At 40.5% G+C, this 18,958-nt stretch overlaps 1 protein-coding gene across 1 annotated transcript in view; it reads right to left on the bottom strand.

Moving 5' to 3' along the window:
• Positions 1 to 11,923: 11,923 nt before the first annotated feature.
• LOC129819095 (lysosome membrane protein 2-like) overlaps positions 11,924 to 18,958 on the bottom strand; it is a 66,316-nt gene continuing 59,281 nt past the window's right edge. The window contains exons 8-12 of the mRNA XM_055875655.1: positions 15,458 to 15,576; positions 15,112 to 15,185; positions 14,855 to 14,906; positions 12,953 to 13,105; positions 11,924 to 12,387 (exon numbers count right to left, since the gene is read on the bottom strand). Coding sequence (XP_055731630.1) covers positions 12,280 to 12,387; positions 12,953 to 13,105; positions 14,855 to 14,906; positions 15,112 to 15,185; positions 15,458 to 15,576 — 506 coding nt within the window. The 3' untranslated portion in view covers positions 11,924 to 12,279. The remainder of the gene's footprint in view (positions 12,388 to 12,952; positions 13,106 to 14,854; positions 14,907 to 15,111; positions 15,186 to 15,457; positions 15,577 to 18,958) is intronic.

Below are 18,958 nucleotides of genomic sequence, written 5' to 3'. Positions count from 1 at the left end.
GAATCAATCTTCAGGATGTTGTTATCATATATATCCAATAACGTTCCAACCGGAACATTCTTTTCAGTCTCTATAAGTAATGGAAAGCATGACGATATCATGAGGAAAGTGAGTGACCAAGCTTAAAGCATCTTGATTGAAATGTGTGCTGGTATTATTACATATGTTTATCTGAACTTGTCTGTATGGTATATCATGTGCTTTTAATGTTAATTGGCACTCTGCCAGACCACTGACTCAAACACCTCCCATCTGGTCCCACAACACAGCATAAGCTTCATTCCACGTTCTACTGACTGTTGACATCTAGTGGAAGGCGTAGGAAGTGCAAACAGATCCATATATTACAGGGAATTAAATAGGCGATGACTTTAACTTGACGCACAGATCCCGGTACCGGGATCATTTTTCAACAACAACCGCTAAACTGCAGAGCGCCAAATTCAAAAATATTACTAAAAATATTTATAATCATGAAATCACAAGTGAAATATACCAAAACACAGCTTAGCTTGTTGTTAATCCACCTATCGTGTCAGAATTTGAAAATATGCTTTACAGCGAAAGCAATCCAAGCGTTTGTGAGTTTATCAATCACTAGACAAAACAGTAAGAACAGCTAGCCACAAATTAGCATAGTCACGAAAGTCAGAAAAGCAATAAAATTAATCGCTTACCTTTGATAATCTTCGGATGTTTGCACTCACGAGACTCCCAGTTACACAATAAATGTTATTTTTGTTCGATAAATATTACTTTTATAACAAAAAAACGCCATTTGGGTTGCGCGTTATGTTCAGAAAACTACAGCCTCGTTCCGGTCCTAAAAGGCAGACAAAAATTCCAAAAAGTATCCGTAATGTTCGTAGAAACATGTCAAACGTTTTTGACTGGGAATCTGGGATTCCACAAAAATGAAAGCCCTAAAAAGCCTCCTCATGCTTTCACCCAGTCTTCCCCTTTCTGGCCCCAGGTTCAGAGGTTCATCTCCTCCATTGCCACCTGATAGACATGTCACCTGATAGGCAAGTGCGTATCTCTAATTAACGCTACATCCTCTTGAGGTAACTCACCACTTTATATGCTTTCACATCAATGACTTCAAAATGTTGTTTAGAGTACAATTACCCCAACATCTATCCTCTTTCTTATGATGCACTAACCAATGAAACAAACATAACCCAACATGTTTAACCTGTTTGGCGTGCAAGCCCGACGTCGGTACATTTATGACAACAGCCACTTCAAGTGCAGGGCGTGAAATTCAAAAGATATTTTTTTTTAATATTTAAGTTTCACACATTAAGAAGTCCAATACAGCATATGAAAGGTACACATCTCCTGAATCCAGCCAACATGTCCGATTTTTAAAATGTTTTACAGGGAAGACAAAATATGTAAATCTATTAGCTAACCACGTTAGCAAAAGACTCCACTTTTATTACTCCATCAGTTTTTGACTCCATCAGTAGCTATCACAAATTCGGCCAAATAAAGATATAAATAGCCACTAACCAAGAAAAAACCTCATCAGATGACAGTCTGATAACACATTTATTGTATAGCATGTGTTTTTTTTTCGAAAAATGTGCATATTTCAGGTATAAATCATAGTTTACATTGCAGCTACAGTCAGAAATTGCACCGAAAGCAGCCATAATATTTACAGGCACCAACGTCAAATACCTAATTACTCATCATAAAACATTTCTGAAAAATACATAGTGTACAGCAATTGAAAGACAGGCATCTTGTGATTCCAGACAATATTTCCGATTTATTAAGTGTTTTACAGCGGAAAAAAAATGTAGCGTTATATTAGTTTAGCACAATAGCCAGAAACACTTGGGCGCCGGCGCCGGCGACTACGACAGATATATGAAATAACATCATAAAATGGGTCTTACTTTTGCTGATCTTTCATCAGAATGTTGGACAAGGTGTCCTTTGTCCAGAACAGTCGTTGTTTGGATTCAGAACGGCAACTTTCCCTCTTCATTTAGCAAGCGCGCTAGCCGGGTGGCACGACACTCTCCATGCCAACAAACGGAAGACAACGGAACACGGCAAAACTCCCGAAAAAATGTCAATAATCTGATGAAACTATATTGAAAAAACATACTTTACGATGATATGGTGACATGTATCAAATAAAATCAAAGCTGGAGATTGTAGTCGCCTATAACGGCAGCTAAACAAAAGGCAATCCCACTGTCCAGCTCGCGCTCTTCAGAGTACCGAAAATGGGGGACACGTCATTCCAAGATGATGTGTTCCATCTCAGACCAAGATAATCACCTAATTTCTTCTCTCACAGCCTCTTGACACCCAGGACTTTAATAGGCAGCCCCTAGAAGAGAGCATCGATTACAGATTTTCCACTTCCTGTCAGGAAGTTTGCTGCAAAAGGAGTTCTGTTTTACTCACAGATATATTTCAAACGGTTTTAGAAACTAGAGAGTGTTTTCTATCCAATAGTAATAATTATATGCATATTGTACGAGCAAGAATTGAGTACGAGGCCGTTTGAAATGAGCACCTTTTATCCGGCTACTCAATACTGCCCCTGTAGCCCAAACAGGTTAAGAACTAGTGTATCTATCATTTCCTATACAACATGTATTTTTTAGTTATGTTTATGGATAGTTATTTGGTCAGAATATGTGAGTGCCAGAAAAATATCCGGACGTTGTGGGAAAAAGATGCTACTTTAGCACAATGTATAACCACTGATTTCAGCTCTAAATATGCACATTTTCGAACAAAACATAAGTGTATGTATAACCTGATGTTATAGGACTGTCATCTGATGAAGCTTATCAAGGTTAGTCAAAAATGTTATATCTTTTGCTGGTTTGTTACGATCGCTATCTTTTGCTGCTGGGGAATGGCTTGTGTTTCTGGCTATTGTGGTAAGCTAATATAATGCTATATTGTGTTTTCGCTGTAAAACACTTAAGAAATCGGAAATATTGGCTGGAATCACAAGTCTTTCATTTGCTGTACACCATGTATTTTTCAGAAATGTTTTATGATGAGTATTTAGGTATTTGACGTTGGTGTCTGTAATTACTCTGGCTACTTCGGTGCCATTTCTGACGGTAGCTGTGATGGTAGCTGCAATGTAAAACTGATTTATAGCTCAAATATGCACATTTTTCAAACAAAATATAGATTTATTGAATAACATTTTATAAGACTGTCATCTGATGTAGTTGTTTCTTGGTTAGTTAGGTTGGTTCTTGGTTAGTTAGGTTGGTTTTGTGCATGCTACCTGTGCTGTGAAAAATGTCTGTCCTTTTTTGTATTTGGTGGTGAGCTAACATAAATATATGTGGTGTTTTCGCTGTAAACATTTTAAAAATCGGACATGTTGGCTGGATTCACAAGATGTTTATCTTTCAAATGCTGTATTGGACTTGTTAATGTGTGAAAGTTAAATATTTCAAAAAAAAATATTTTGAATTTCGCGCACTGCACTTGAAGTGGCTGTTGTCATATTGTGCCCGGCTTCGGGCTTGCAGCCATAAGAAGTTAAAGAAGAAGTTACAGGTCTGTGAGAGCCAGAAATCTTGCTTGTTTGTAGGTGACCAAATACACCATAATTTGCAAATAAATTCATTAAAAATCCTACAATGTGATTTTCTGGATTTTTTTTCTCATTTTGTCTGTCATAGTTGAAGTGTACCTGTGATGAAAATTACAGGCCTCTCTCATCTTTTTAAGTGGGAGAACTTGCACAATTGGTGGCTGACTAGCTACGTTTTTGCCCCACTGTACATGTTAAGAATTCTGGTCACCGATCTTTTCAATGAGGCAGGTAAAACCAACTCTGGGGTACTGAAGCGCGCCAATCGACTCATCCCAGACAATCAGGAAGTCTATTGTCATGTCCTACACCCGGGTGAGATTTTTGGTACGTCAATCATACCCTATTGGGGTGTGACTGTCCTAGGAAAGTGGGTAAACAATTGAACCTACTCTTTACAGGCCCATATGAATTTAACAATCCGAGGATTTAGTCAACTCTCATTAGATGTCCAAAATCTGAAAGCAGTCGTCAGCTGCCATGAGTTGACTTTAGAGGATCTTTTGGCGTAGGAAGGAGGACACTGTAACGTACTAGGTATTATTGATCCTGAAAATTGTGTTATGCTCCTCCCTGACTCCTCTGAGAATATGACTGAAATGATTTGATACAATTGCTGATCTTAGTAAAACTCTCTCAAAATCTGAAAAATCTGTTTTTGACAAAATTGGTGACTGGTTTAATGCTAAATTTGGAAATGTGATGGGAAGTGTTATGTTGACTCTGTTTTCATGGTTTATTCCTATACTCGTCGGAGGTTTGGTGATTTTGGTTACTGTTTATACTTGTAAGAAAATTACTGTAACTGCTCATGAACATGCTGGAATGATGGTGTTGGTGGAATCTGATACAAATCGTACTGAAGGGGATACTGGAGCATTTCTGATTTCTCTTAATCCCATTATTTATTAAATTTGTGTAATTTTACCCAAGACACAAGAGGAATTGGAGCATAGCCAGACTCACCCACTCCCACCAGCATTCCAGGAATCTCAGGAGTTGGTTCTCCCTTTAGAAGGCCATCCCTGGGATCAAATGGATCCGGGGGATTTGCCTAATCTATTTGATTTCAGAGGAGAATATTATGATTGAAGCTGTGAGACTAATTAGTCTCAAAGGGGGAAATGTCGGGTTCACCTAGGGGTCATGATAAGGGTTGTACCAAAATGTTTGATGTATTAGAATAATTGATTATAGTTATGTTGTATTGATAGAAGGGGAGGGGTTATAAGACCCCTCCCTCCTTACATTTATAGGGTCCTAAACTACAGATTTAGAATTGTTCCACAGTTGTTTTCTAGTTCTCTCTCTCTCTGCCTATTATAAAAAGACCCCTCTTAGAAATATGTGACTGAGACAGAACTTTGCAAGGGAGTGAAGGAGATAAGACTAGTCAAACATTCCACAATAAATCAACTTTGGTGAGTGGATGTTTACTGCTAAGTTTTTAGATAAAACTAAAAGTCATTGTTTATATAGCTTAGTGTCACGCCCTGACCTTAGAGATCCTTTTTATGTCTCTATTTGGTTTGATCAGGGTGTGATTTGGGGTGGGTATTCTATGTTCTTCCGTTCTATTATTTGTATTTCTATGTTTTGGCCGGGTAGGGTTCTCAATCAGGGACAGCTGTCTATCGTCTTCTCTGATTGAGAACCATACTTAGGTAGCCCTTTTTCCCACCAGCCTTTGTGGGAAGTTAACTTTGTTTGTGGCACTTAGCCTTAAGCGTCACGGTTGTTTGGTATTGTTTATTGTTTTGTCGGCGTCATCACCTAATGGAAGGGAATATGTACGCTCCCCACGCTGCGCTTTGATTCAAGTTCTTTCAACGGCAGTGACACTTGGTAGGCATGGTTTTGGTCTCAGGAGTAAAAAGGTCATGACGTAGGTAGTGACATCACCAGGGCTAGACTTAGGGTTTAAGAAAACCACTTGAGCCCTTTTGTTTGATGCAGAACTTACTCGGAAACATTCGTGCTATGTTCCTGATTGTCAACTTCTGTCTGCAATTGCATTAATAAAGGTTTTTGAATGATTTAATTAAAGATATTGTCATAACGCTAATTTTGCCAATGATAGAATGGCTCAGCACTCGTTGTACGAGAGGAACTTGAAGATCAGTGTCCTCGGTCTGTCTGAAGCATTACTAGTTCCAGGTCCCAGGGCTCTTTCTATCTCAACCTTGTGAGATATGGATGGGATTCATTTAACAATCATTCTCTGTAGGAATTTGATGGAATTATCAGTCTAGTCTCCTTCTTTTAAAGAAATTAATATTACATTTGAGTGACGTGAATGGCCATCTTGAGCTACTTTTCCATGGCTTGAAAAAAGTTCCAGTTCCTCAATGCAGCTTTCCTCTCCTTGCTGCTTTAGTATGTTGTTCTCCACTGTTTACGCTTCTGACGCTGGTTTCTCTCGCTTAAATCGATGATCTTTTTATTTTTCCCTGCCTCAACATTTCCTGATGGTGTGGGAGGAACTTTGAAGACAACGGCAGACAGGTTGGTGGCTAAGGGCAGTGATATCAGTGATGCACTGGAGCTTTACAAAGCCCTCCATGAGACTAACACGGCAGTGAAGCTGTTCTTTGTGAAGAGTGCCGATGTTGAAGGTACAATGGAGATGATGGCAAGCCCAATAAAAGCGATGCCCTCCACCATAAGAATACACCAGGTCATCACCCTTGCTCCTGGTGAGCTGATGTCTCGTGATGCCTTTGTTCAACAAAGAAGGACATAAACTGTACATGCTTTAACCTGTTGGGGATGGGGGCGCTGTTTAGACTATTTATGCTAATGTGGCTAATTTTTTAAACGGCTTCCCACAAAATCCTTGATCGTACAATATGCATATTATTATTATTATTGGATAGAAAACAGTCTATAGTTTCTATAGGAGTTGAAATTTTGTCTCTAAGTGGAACAGAGCCCATTCTACAGCAATTTCCCTGACATGGAGTCAGATTTGAGAAACGTTGGCCACTTTTCTGAAGTCATTTAAACGGGCACTGTCGTTGCTATGACTATACGGACACTTCTTACGTCTTCCCCTGGATGCCTTTACGTGATGACGATTCCAACGGGCTCGATTGCTCGTTCACAGGCCCTACAAATGAAAAAAACCTTTAGCTAGCAAGTCTTTTCTTGCTGCGTAACGCGCGTGGAAGACACCGACCCTCTCCTGTTCCAAGCGTTAGTTTAGCCTGTTATATTTCTCCGGTCATCTTTTCACTCGTTATAGGAGTTACAAACATCACAAAGTAGTTAATTTAAAGCGTTTTATAGCAATTTATATCCGTTTAGTGCGATTTTGGGACATTTATTTTTGCAACGATGTGAAAAGTTGGTCACGCTTTTCAGTTCATCCCGAACGTAGTTGACATTTCCACATGGCAAGAGGACAGCTTTCCACCAAAAGACGATTTCTCCCAAGAAAGGATCCTTTGCCCAAGATACTGATGGAAGAACAGCTCAAGGTAGGACATTTTTATTATGATAAATCGTGTTTCTGTCGAAACATTTTAGTGGCTTAGGACGCCATGTTTTTTGACGTAGCTTCGCTTGGCGCAAACTGTATTGAAAAGTAAGGATAAATTAAAAAATGTAATAACGCAATTGTATTAAGAATTAAATTGTCTATCAATCCCTGTCCACCCTATATTTTTTAGTCACGTTTATGAGTATTTATGTATAAGAGTAGATCACTGTCTAAGTGGCGCAAGGACGTTTTCTTTACCAGCTTGTCTACATTTCACATTGTCTAACCATGATTTTGGTGGCTAAATATAAACATTTTCGATCAAACTGTATATGCATGTTGTAATGTGATGTTACAGGAGTGTCATCGGAAGAATTCTGAGAAGGTTAGTGAAAAAATTAATATCTTTTGGCGATGTTGACTTTTATCGCTCACTTTGGCTAGAATCAATGCTGGGCTGCTAATTGCTATGTGCTAAGCTAATATAACGATTTATTGTGTTTTCGCTGTAAGACACTTAGAAAATCTGAAATATTGTCTGTATTCACAGGATCTGTGTCTTTCGATTCGTGTATGCTGTGTATTTTTACGAAATGTTTGATGATTAGTAGTTAGGTAAACACGTTGCTCATTGTAATTATTCTAGTCCATTTGTGATGGTGGGTGCAATTGTAAACTATGCCATCTACCTGAAATATGCACTTTTTTCTAACAAAACCTATCCCATACCATAAATATGTTATCAGACTGTCATCTAATGAGTTTTTTTGTTGGTTAGAGGCTATAAATATCTTAGTTTAGCCGAATTGGTGATGGCTACTGGTGTTGGTGGACAAATAAAAGATGGTGGAATATGCTAATGTGTTTTTAGGTAATAGATGTACATCTTTACATATTGTGTCTTCCCTGTAAAACATTTTAAAAATCGGAAATGTTGACTGGATTCATAAGATCTGTGTCTTTCATTAGCTGTATTGGACTTTAATGTGTGAAAGTTAAATATTTTAAAAAAATATTTTTTTTGAATTTCGCGGCACTGGTTTTTCAGTGGGGGGGGGGGGGGAGTGCCGCTAGCGGCACGCTGATCCTAGACAGGTTAACACACAGTTTCAGTTTCAGGAAGAAGGTGAATGAATGAAAAAATCCACAACCTGTGGATGAAATCCAGTGCTTCTTGGGCAGTGGTGTGTAGTGGAATATGATCAAATCAATTATATTGGTCACATACACATGGTTAGCAGATGTTATTGCAAGTGTAGTGAAATGCTTGTGCTTCTAGTTCCAACAGTGCAGCAATATCTAACATGTAATCTAACAATTCCACAACTACCTAATGCACAAAACGTAATAAGAATATATACACTACCGTTCAAAGTTTGCGGTCACTTCGAAATGTCCTTGTTTTTGAAAGAAAAGCACATTTTTTGTCCATTAAAATAATATGAAATTGATCAGATATACGTGTAGACATTGTTAATGTTGTAAATGCCTATTGTAGATGTAAACGGCTGATTTTTAATGGAATATCTACATAGACGTACAGAGGCCCATTATCAGCAACCATCACTCCTATGTTCCAATGGCACATTGTATTAGCTAATCCAAGTTTATCATTTTAAAGTGGCTAATTGATCATTAGAAAACCCTTTTGCAATTATGTTAGCACAGCTGAAAACTGTTGTCCTGATTAAAGAAGCAATAAAACTGGCCTTCTTTAGACTAGTTGAGTATATGGAGCATCAGCATTTGTGGGCTCGATTACAGGCTCAAAATGGCCAGAAACAAAGAACTTCCTTCTGAAATTCGTCATTCTATTCTTGTTCTGAGAAATGAAGGCTATTCCATGCGAGAAATTGCCAAGAAACTGAAGATCTTGTACAATGCTGTGTACTACTCCCTTCACAGAACAGCGCAAACTTGCTTTAACCAGAATAGAAATAGGAGTGGGAGGCCCCGGTGCACAACTGAGCAAGAGGACAAGTACATTAGAGTGTCTAGTTTGAGAAACAGATGCCTCACAAGTCCTCAACTGGCAGCTTCATTAAATAGTACCCGCAAAACACCAGTCTCAACGTCAACAGTGAAGAGGCGACTCCGAGATGCTGTCCTTCTAGGCAGAGTTGCAAAGAAAAATACATATCTCAGACTGGCCAATAAAAAGATTAAGATGGGCAGAAGAACACAGACACCGGACAGAGGAACTCTGCCTAGAAGGCCAGCATCCTGGATTTGCCTCTTCACTGTTGACGTTGAGACTGGTGTTTTGTGGGTAACATTTAATGAAGCTGCCAATTGAGGACTTTTGAGGAGTCTGAGGTGGGAAAATATGTTTTCTTGAAGGCTTAATATGTACTTAATGTTGTGGAGTGTTCAGAAAATGCATTTATTTGACTAAAAAAACTGTTTACTTCAAAAAAAATACCTCGGGCTCGAAGGTCGAGGTCGAGGGTTCGAGACCTGCTCCCCGCTGTTTCATTACATTATGTAAAAAAATACAAAACCTCTAATTTTCTAGATCAAGGATATCCCCCTTTAATCCACCAACACATTTGAAAATACAGTACAAAGTAAGTATAGAATACTTTTTTTGTGACTTATTGTAATAACATGATGTTCTACTGGAAACCTGACTTTATTACACACACCCACGTACATAGACAATCTCTGGCCAATGCAAAAAACCCAGGTGCGATCCCCACTTTGATAAGATTCTGGAGGAGGTGACCCACTTCACCCCTTGCTACATGGAAGAGAGGGAGTCTAGCTTTGACCAATCACAGGAGAAGGACAAGAAGAGGACATCACCGATAATGAGGTAGGCTGTTACTAGTAGGGTGTGTGTGGATGTGGGTGGTCTTTCTTTCACTGATCATTTCTGTCATGTCCTGATCTCTCATTCCCCCCCTCTCTCTCCATCCCCTTTCTTTCTCTTTCACCCTTTTCTCCCTCTCACGTAAGTATCCTCCTCTCATGTCTCAATGGCTCCTAAATCTCTTTTTAGAAGGTTCAGTAATGCATTATTTGCCTCGAAAGCACCCCATTTCTAAACAGAATACCTGTATTTATACTGGTATACCTTACTGATAAGACCATGTCAATTGTCTCTCCTTCACATGTATCCCTCTGTCCCCCCTCAGTGTTCCTCTGGAGAGGCCTGCCTCGGATGAATGAGACCGAGGGCAACTCCCCCAATACCACCACCTCGTCTCACTGAAGAACAATGAAGGCAAGACTGAGGAGTACAGCAAGTACAGTAGCGTGGTCTTTGAGAGCGAGGAGACATGAATGAGTAGTGCCGAGGGCAGGTGGGTCATAAGAGGAATCACAGACATGGACTAATACATGATAACATACAAATGTGTAACAGAGTTAAGAACATGCTGTAAGCTCACTCCACAGCTAGTTTGAAATGTAGTGGATGAATCCAACCAATTGGGAACTTTTGGGTGGCTCAAACCGTTGGTACGTTGTCAAGGAGGACAGTCACATGTGTTTGTGAGCAGAGAATCAATGGTTTGAGCCCAGTGTGGGACAGGGATAGTGGGGATGTTTTTGCATTAGCACTATGCACCTGATGCAAATCATCAACATTTGATGATACGTTTATCATTTGAATCAGCTATGTAGTGTTAGGGGGGAGGGAATGTGCACCCCTTTGGGTCCCTAAGGACCAGAATTTAGAAATGCTGTTCTATTTAGACTAATCACATTCCCCACCTCACCTCTCGCTGGCTACCGTATGTAGACATGATCCAACTTTGTGAACACATTGACTTTACTTCAATGAGTGTATGCTACGTCTACATGTTTTCTTTCTTAGCCAACCACAAGCATTTAGGTTAGATATGAGAGCATTACTTAGTTTTTAAGAAGTTTCAGTGTTACGGCAGTTTGCAAACAAAATTATTGTGACACTATTTATGTTATTCAGGTGATCATGGTGACAGTCTTATCATAGAGATTGGCCTCGGAATGCAATTTGTTTAATCAGATGTGTTACCTGGGGCTGGGGAAAAAGTGTGACATCAATCAGGCCCCAGAGGGCTGGAGTACCACGATGAGGATGACCAGATCGAGATGGAATCAGCAGACTCAACACAAGATCCAGAATGATCTGATAAAGGTCTCTCCTGGAGAGTTACCATCTTGTAGGTTTTCTCCAACCGTAATCTAGTGCTCCGAGCTGGTTGATAAGCTACAGGAGGGTAACTCTCCAGGAGATCTGAACCTCTACCTAGTTCTGTCACACCCTGGTCTGTTTCACCTGTCTTTGTGCTTGTCTCCACCCCACTCCAGGTGTCGCCCATCTTCCCCATTATCCCCAGTGTATTTATACCTGTGTTCTCGTTAGTCTGTTGCCAGTTCGTTTTGTTCATCAAGCCTACCAGCGGTTTTCCCCCTTGCTCCTGTCTGTTCCTAGTTCCTGTTTTCTAGTTTTCCCGGTTTTGACCATTCTGCCCTGACCCTGAACCTGCCTGACCTTCTTTGACACTTATGGGTAGAGAATTATACTACATTTTAATCCATCCCATGATGCACAAGGGGCATAGTTCCTAGCATAGTACCTGAATGAGTATACATACACCTTTAGGACACACACATGGAGTAGGGCCGGTTTCCCAGACAAAGATTAAGCTTGGTCCTGGACTAAAAAGCTATTTCGATGGAGATTATCCATTGAGAAGGACTAGGCTTGATCTGTGTCTGGGAAACTGGACCATAGTTATCAGCTGGATTCAAAAAACATGTTCCCTTCCCTTGCCATCTCTAATCATGCAATATAGCGTTGGCTTTACTTAGCCCTCCACCATACTGTTTTCATCCATTCAATCAGGGGCAGAAGGAAGGATGCATATTTTTGTTACAGGAGACTGTATTTTTATTTACATTATATTACAATGAGATTAGAAGTGAATAACAGGTATCAAACAGTTTAACTTTTAGAGAATGTCTGAAACAGCAGGTCAAAGGGTCACGTGTATTATCAACCAATATTACAGGGACTCTTGGAAGAACAGCCTCCATTGTGGGTTAAACGAGATCCAAACAAACAAACAAATGGGGAGATATCACAATAATAGTGTTACTAGTGTCACATTGATCAAGACTATAACTTTGAGGCACAGAGAGGCAACAATTCAACTCTGAACAGCAACTCACACACAGTAGATCTTTGAATCTCAACAACAAAAAACGTCCCATTCCCTCCTCAAGACTTTTCAATAGTAGGAGTCATGCCAATGTAGGTGCTGACATTTTTTTCGTCACCCTCCTTGTTGCTCACAGGAGAATAAGATGTGTCCTCCTTTGTTGTCATCTATAGATGGAGAGAGTTTAAGGAGGGAGAGAGAGAGTGGAAGGAGAGGAGGGAGGGAGGGAGGGAGATTGGAAGGAGGGAGAGAGAGGTTACACAGTACAATATTAGTGGCAAGACATTGGACAAAAGAGCTTTTCAGGATCATCTTCTTAATCTTTCAGATACAGTATTTGTTGTCCGGAGAAGATGGCTGCATCCTAACAAATTGTGTATGTTATTTCGCGTTATTTGTAACTTTTGTACATAATGTTTCTGTCATCGTCTCTTATGACCCAAAATAGTTTCTGGATATCAGGACAGCGATTACTCGCCTCGTACTGGACAAATATTTTATCTTTAAACAATTCCCTTAAGTAAGGGGAAATTATTACTTAAGGGAAACACTTCATATGTTTTACCCAACCGAGCCCAGGACTTATTCTTGACCATGTGACTTGATCAGGAAAAACTCTGGGCCCTAACTATAGTATATTGATTAGAGGACATGTTGTTCTGCTTCTACCTTACTGTACATCTCCCTCGGCTAGGCCCTCAACACTCCCACAGACACACAGGTCAGTGGTACCTTCAGTTTGCGTTCACAGACGATGAGGCAGATGAACACCAGCAGCAGCAAGACCCCCAGACCAACAATGATGAGAGGGAAGTTGGACACCAACGTCACCATCAGCAACAGCTTTTGGAGCTTCGCAACAGAAGTGTCGTCTATCACAACCGTCTGAAGAAGGGGGTAAAGAAGGTGCATAATATATCAGTACAGACAGAGTAGACACTGTTTTCACAAAGTCTGCTGCCTCAGTTTGTATGATGGCAATTTGCATATACTCCAGAATGTCATGAAGAGTGATCAGATGATTTGCAATTAATTGCAAAGTCCCTCTTTGCCATGCAAATGAACTGAATCTCCCAAAAATATTTCCACTGCTTATTATATATATTTCCACAGCCCTGCCACAAAAGGACCAGCTGACATGTCAGTGATTATCTCGTTAACACAGGTGTGAGTGTTGACGGGGACAAGGCTGGAGATCACTCTCATGCTGATTGAGTTTGAATAACAGACTGGAAGCTTCAAAAAGAGGGTGGTGCTTGGAATCAATGTTCTTCCTCTGTCAACCATCGTTACCTGCAAGGAAACACGTGCCGTCATCATTGCTTTGCACAAAAAGGGCTTCACAGGCAAGGATATTGCTGCCAGTAAGATTGCACCTAAATCAACCATTTATCGGATCATCAAGAAATTCAAGGAGAGCGGTTCAATTGTTGTGAAGAAGGCTTCAGGGCGCCCAAGAAAGTCCAGAAAGCACCAGGACCATCTCCTAAAGTTGATTCAGCTGTGGAATCGGGGCACCACCAGTACAGAGCTTGCTCAGGAATGGCAGCAGGCAGGTGTGAGTGCATCTGCATGCACAGTGAGGCAAATACTTTTGGAGGATGGCCTGGTGTCAAGAAGGGCAGCAAAGAAGTCACTTCTCTCCAGGAAAAACATTGGGACAGACTGATATTCTGCAAAAGGTACAGGGATTGGACTGCTGAGGACTGGGGAAAGTCATTTTCTTTGATGAATCCCCTTTCCGATTGTTTGGAGCATCTGGAAAAAGCGGAAAAGACAAGGTGAGCGCTACCATCAGTCCTGTGTCATGCCAAATGTAAAGCATCCTGAGACCATTCATGTGTGGGGTTATTTCTCTGCCAAGGGAGTGGGCTCACTCACAATTTTGCCTAAGAACACATCCATGAATAAAGAATGGTACCAACACATTCTCCGAGAGCAACTTCTCCCAACCATCCAGGAACAGTTTGGTGACAAATACTGCCTTTTCCAGCATGATGGAGCACCTTGCCATAAGGCAAAAGTGATAACTGAGTGCTTCGGGGAACAAAACATCGATATTTTTGGTCCATGGTCAGGAAAGTCCCCAGACCTTAATCCCATTGAGAACTTGTGGTCAATCCTCAAGAGACAAACAAAACCCCACAAATTCTGACAAAGTCCAAGCATTGATTATGCAAGAATGGGCTGCCATCAGTCAGGATGTGGCCCAGAAGTTAATTGATAGCATGCCAGGGCGGATTGCAGAGGTCTTGAAAAAGAAGGGTCAACACTGCAAATATTGACTCTCTGCATCAACTTCATGTAATTGTTAATAAAAGCCTTTGACACTTATGAAATGCTTATAATTATACTCCAATATTCCATAGTAACAACAAAATATCTAAAGACACTGAGGCAGCAGACTTTGTGAAAATTACTATTTGTGTCATTCTCAAAATTTTTCACCACGACCGTACTATCTGGGGGTGTCACTCACAGCACAGCACCCTGTAAAGGGATACAGTAAAATCGAACAGGACAAAGTTGTCATTGCAAATTTGCGATCAATGCTCAGATAAAACATTATTTTCTGAAATTAAATGTTATATTCTCCCAAAGTTGTATGTTTTTGTGTAGTCGATGTGATGTTACCTCATTGATAAACATGACAGGGAAGATAGTCTCATTCAGGTATTTGGTTTTCCTGTGAAGGAGAAGAGATTGTAAGAAAATCATTCAACAAAGAAAGGAAATAATATATAAATAATAAAGAGTATATCACTAGTAGAACTTGGTGGTTGTGAAATAGAAATCATTAAACAATGGAAGGAAATCATATAGAAACAAAGATTATAAAAGCCTTTAGCTATTTGAACTTGGGTTGTGGTTGTGGATTTGTGATATCTCACGGGAAGCCAGAGATTCTGTTGATGAGGATATTGATCTGAGCCTTCTTACTGGCACGGACAGGAAGACCAGTGGTCTGGAAGTGTAGAATAACACATACACACTTTTGATGAGCAATGTGAACTGCAAGTGTAACGCTCAATGTACTAGATGCATGATTTATGTCTAGGTTAAACATGAATAAATATAGGCTGGTAGGTTGGGAACAGTGTTTAATATTTTACAGTTGGTGCGATTCTCTATTCCACAAATGTAACACTAGGTGGTGCAACAATGCTTTTTAAAGTAGATTATATATTCTACTCTAGGGCAGACCCCCAGAGAAGTGAACACTAGAGGGTAATGTACCGGGTTCAGGTCCAGGTAGGTCTGGTGGTGCTCTCTCACAGGACTCAGTCCTTCAATGGCGTTAGTGTACTTCTCTTCGCCCAAGTAGAAATGAGGGAAGGACACAACCACTGGAGCACCTGGAGAGCAGTGGTGGTCAGTGCAGTTTCAGTGCCAAATTATTTTCATGGGCATGGCCTTATTTCTATTACAGCATATTGGATGACTGTCATTCATATTCCATTCACCCAGTTAAAAGAAACAGGAATAGGTTTAGGCTACCACATGATACTCAAATTTTCGCTATACCCATCATGGGGTTGCTACAACCTAGCCTATGAATGAAAGTTTACAACGTAGGTGCACACAGGTCAATATACAAATTTGATGTGTCAGACAGTGACACATGGACAGACAGTGACATTCAATACTGCCTTACACACTATTGCCTGTATCTAGCTGATAGTGGGTGTGTAACGGCAGTCTAGCTCTTCCTCCTCCTCGGACGAGGAGAGGCGAGAAGGATCGGAGGACCAATGTGCAGCGTGGTAAGTTTCCATGATTTAATATACACGAATACAAGACACTATACAAAATAACAAACGTACTAACCGTCACAGTCCCGTGTGGCACAAACACTGACACAGGAAACAACCACCCACAAATCCCCAACACAAAACAAGCCACCTATATATGATTCTCAATCAGGGACAACGATTGACAGCTGCCTCTGATTGAGAACCATATTAGGCCGAACACAGAAACAGACAAACTAGACACACAACATAGAATTCCCACCCAGCTCACGTCCTGACCAACACTAAAACAAGCAAAACACATAAGAACTATGGTCAGGACGTGACAGGGTGTAATCATTAGTCCAGCAGTTGCAAACAATAGATTCTATTGGACAAATTCAGGTACGTTTATCCCCGTTTTGTTCCGTTTGCTTCTGTTTAAGAAACATTTTCAACAGAATTGGCAGAATGAATACATATGTGACCAGGCGAATAAACTTTTCCAAGCCAAACCGCTACACACAGCCACACCATATTAGCTAAAGTAATGTCATAGCTAATAGAACTAACGTGTTAGTAAACCTGCTTCAAGCATGCAGTAACATTACAGTGTACAGTCAATAAGCAGTTACACCGGCGTGCCCCAGTGGCAATACATTTGTAAAACCAAAAGCTTACCTTAACTTAGAAGAGTTCCAGTGTTGTGTTGGATAGTCATAGCCAGCTAGCTAACATAGCAACCCTCTGTTTGAGCAGGGTGTTTCAGTAGGCTTAACTAGCTAGCTGCATTTGCTAGCTAAGTAAGTGGAACTGAAAGTGGGAAAAAATGACAATCTCTCTCTCTATATATTTCTCTCCTGTTTCTCCTTCATTTAGGAAACAATTAATTTGTTCAAAACTGTTCAACTATTTTCTACTACTCACCACATTTTATGCACTGCAGTGCTAGCTAGCTGTATCTTATGCTTTCAGCACTACATTAATTCTTTTCTGATCCATGTCAGTTCACGCTGCGAGAGCTTTGATAGGTTGGAGGACGTCCTCCGGAAGTTGTCATAATTACTGTGTAAGTCTATGGAAGGAGGTGAGAACCATGAGCCTCCTAGGTTTTGTATTGAAGTCAATGTACTCAAAGGAGGACAGAAGCTAGCTGTCCTCTGGCTACACCATGGTGCTACCCTACAGAGTGCTATTGAGGCTACTGTAGACCTTCTTTGCAAAATAGTGTGTTTTAATAAATTATTTGGTGACGTGACTATATTTGGTATAGTTTATCTAAAAAAGATAACTTTTTAAATGTTTTAAAATTTTAAAAAGTATGAAATTCACTGAGGAGGATGGTCCTCCCTTTCCTCCTCTGAAACTCTGATGACGAGAAAAAGGAGAGGCTGTTCAAGCTCAGTGAGGAAGTAATCAAATGCGATTGGATCCTCTTGTTTGCTATATATTAGCGGAATATGTCAAATGTGAATGGGCAGCAAAAGAAACAAACCCTTGAGATGCAGCTAATACTAGATCAACACACAGATGGCTCATGAGTCACAATACCAATAAAACCATATCCTGAACAGTGTAGTTCTCAGGGGGTAGGGTCCTAAATATGCAGCACAGTTATCATTCACCAGAGCAACAACAAAACAACAAAAGGGTTAAGACAAAACAGTAGTTGGCCTCTAACTTCCCAGCTTACTGAGAAGAGACCTCCCACTGGGCACATAATGATTGAATAAACATAATTTCAATGAAGGAGGCTTTGTCCTTGAAATACTGTTGTGATAGGATCTGTCCCTTTCCCTTCAGAGCATGGCTAGTCATTCTATAGGTTCTATAGTTGCCATGGCGCCTAGTGGCAGCCTAGGCAGAGAACTCATGTAAATTCTGTGCATTTTTAATCATTTTCATGTAAACTTTTTATTTCTCATTAGCTAAAGGAGTGCAGATCTAGTCTTGATATCATGAATTCGATTCCTGTCCATAAATGTATGAAAATCAGTGTTGTCAACAAGCTAGCTAATGCTTGTTAGCCAGTGTGTGATTTCATTAGAATTACACCTACTGACGTTGGGTTGTTTTTCACCAACGGTGATCCCAGACGAGGATATGCATGCAGAGTTGGCATTGGGACAGCTTTTTCATTGTTCAGGAGGATACTTCTGAAGTAAGGAGTGGGCTGTATTCTGTGGAGAGCTCAAACTTCATCATAGAGTCCCAATAAAGAATCCGCAGACGTCGGATACACCCTGATGACATCGAGCTGCCTGCCTACCTGCTTGCCCTTGCACGTGCTGACCTGACCACCACCTCCGACCACCGCCTCCACTGACCATCTAGCTATGAGCTTCCGGATCTTCTCATGACCAGGGCCGTATACACTACCCGCTGCAGAGGGTAGTGTATATGGCCCAGTACATCACTGGGACCAAGCTTCCTGCCATCCAGGAGCTATATACGAGGCAGGGTCAGAGGAAGGCCCCAAAAATTGTCAAAGACAAAAATTGTCAAGGACTAACTCTAGGTCCAAAAGGCTCCTTAACAGCTTCTACCCCCAAGCCATAAAGAATGCTGAACAATTAATCAAATTGCTAAATGTGTCACGAACGTCAGGGAAATGACCGGACCAAGGTGCAGCGTTGTGAGCGTACATTTATTTTTATTTTAACTTCTACTTCATCACAATCCCGGATCCGGGAGCACCCCCATCAGTAAAAAAGCTGACTAGCATAGCCTAGCATAGCGTCACAAGTAAATACTAGCATCTAAATATCATTAAATCACAAGTCCAAGACACCAGATGAAAGATACACATCTTGTGAATCCAGCCATCATTTCTGATTTTTAAAATGTTTTACAGGGAAGACACAATATGTAAATCTATTAGCTAACCACGATAGCAAAAGACACAACTTTTTTCCCCACCATTTTCTTCCTGCATAGGTAGCTATCACAATTTCGACCAAATAAAGATATAAATAGCCACTAACCAAGAAACAACTTAATCAGATGA

The sequence above is a fragment of the Salvelinus fontinalis genome, chromosome 21 (assembly GCF_029448725.1).
Source record: "Salvelinus fontinalis isolate EN_2023a chromosome 21, ASM2944872v1, whole genome shotgun sequence".
Classification (NCBI taxonomy): Eukaryota; Metazoa; Chordata; class Actinopteri; order Salmoniformes; family Salmonidae; genus Salvelinus; species Salvelinus fontinalis.
This window is presented reverse-complemented; position numbering and strand designations above follow the sequence as displayed.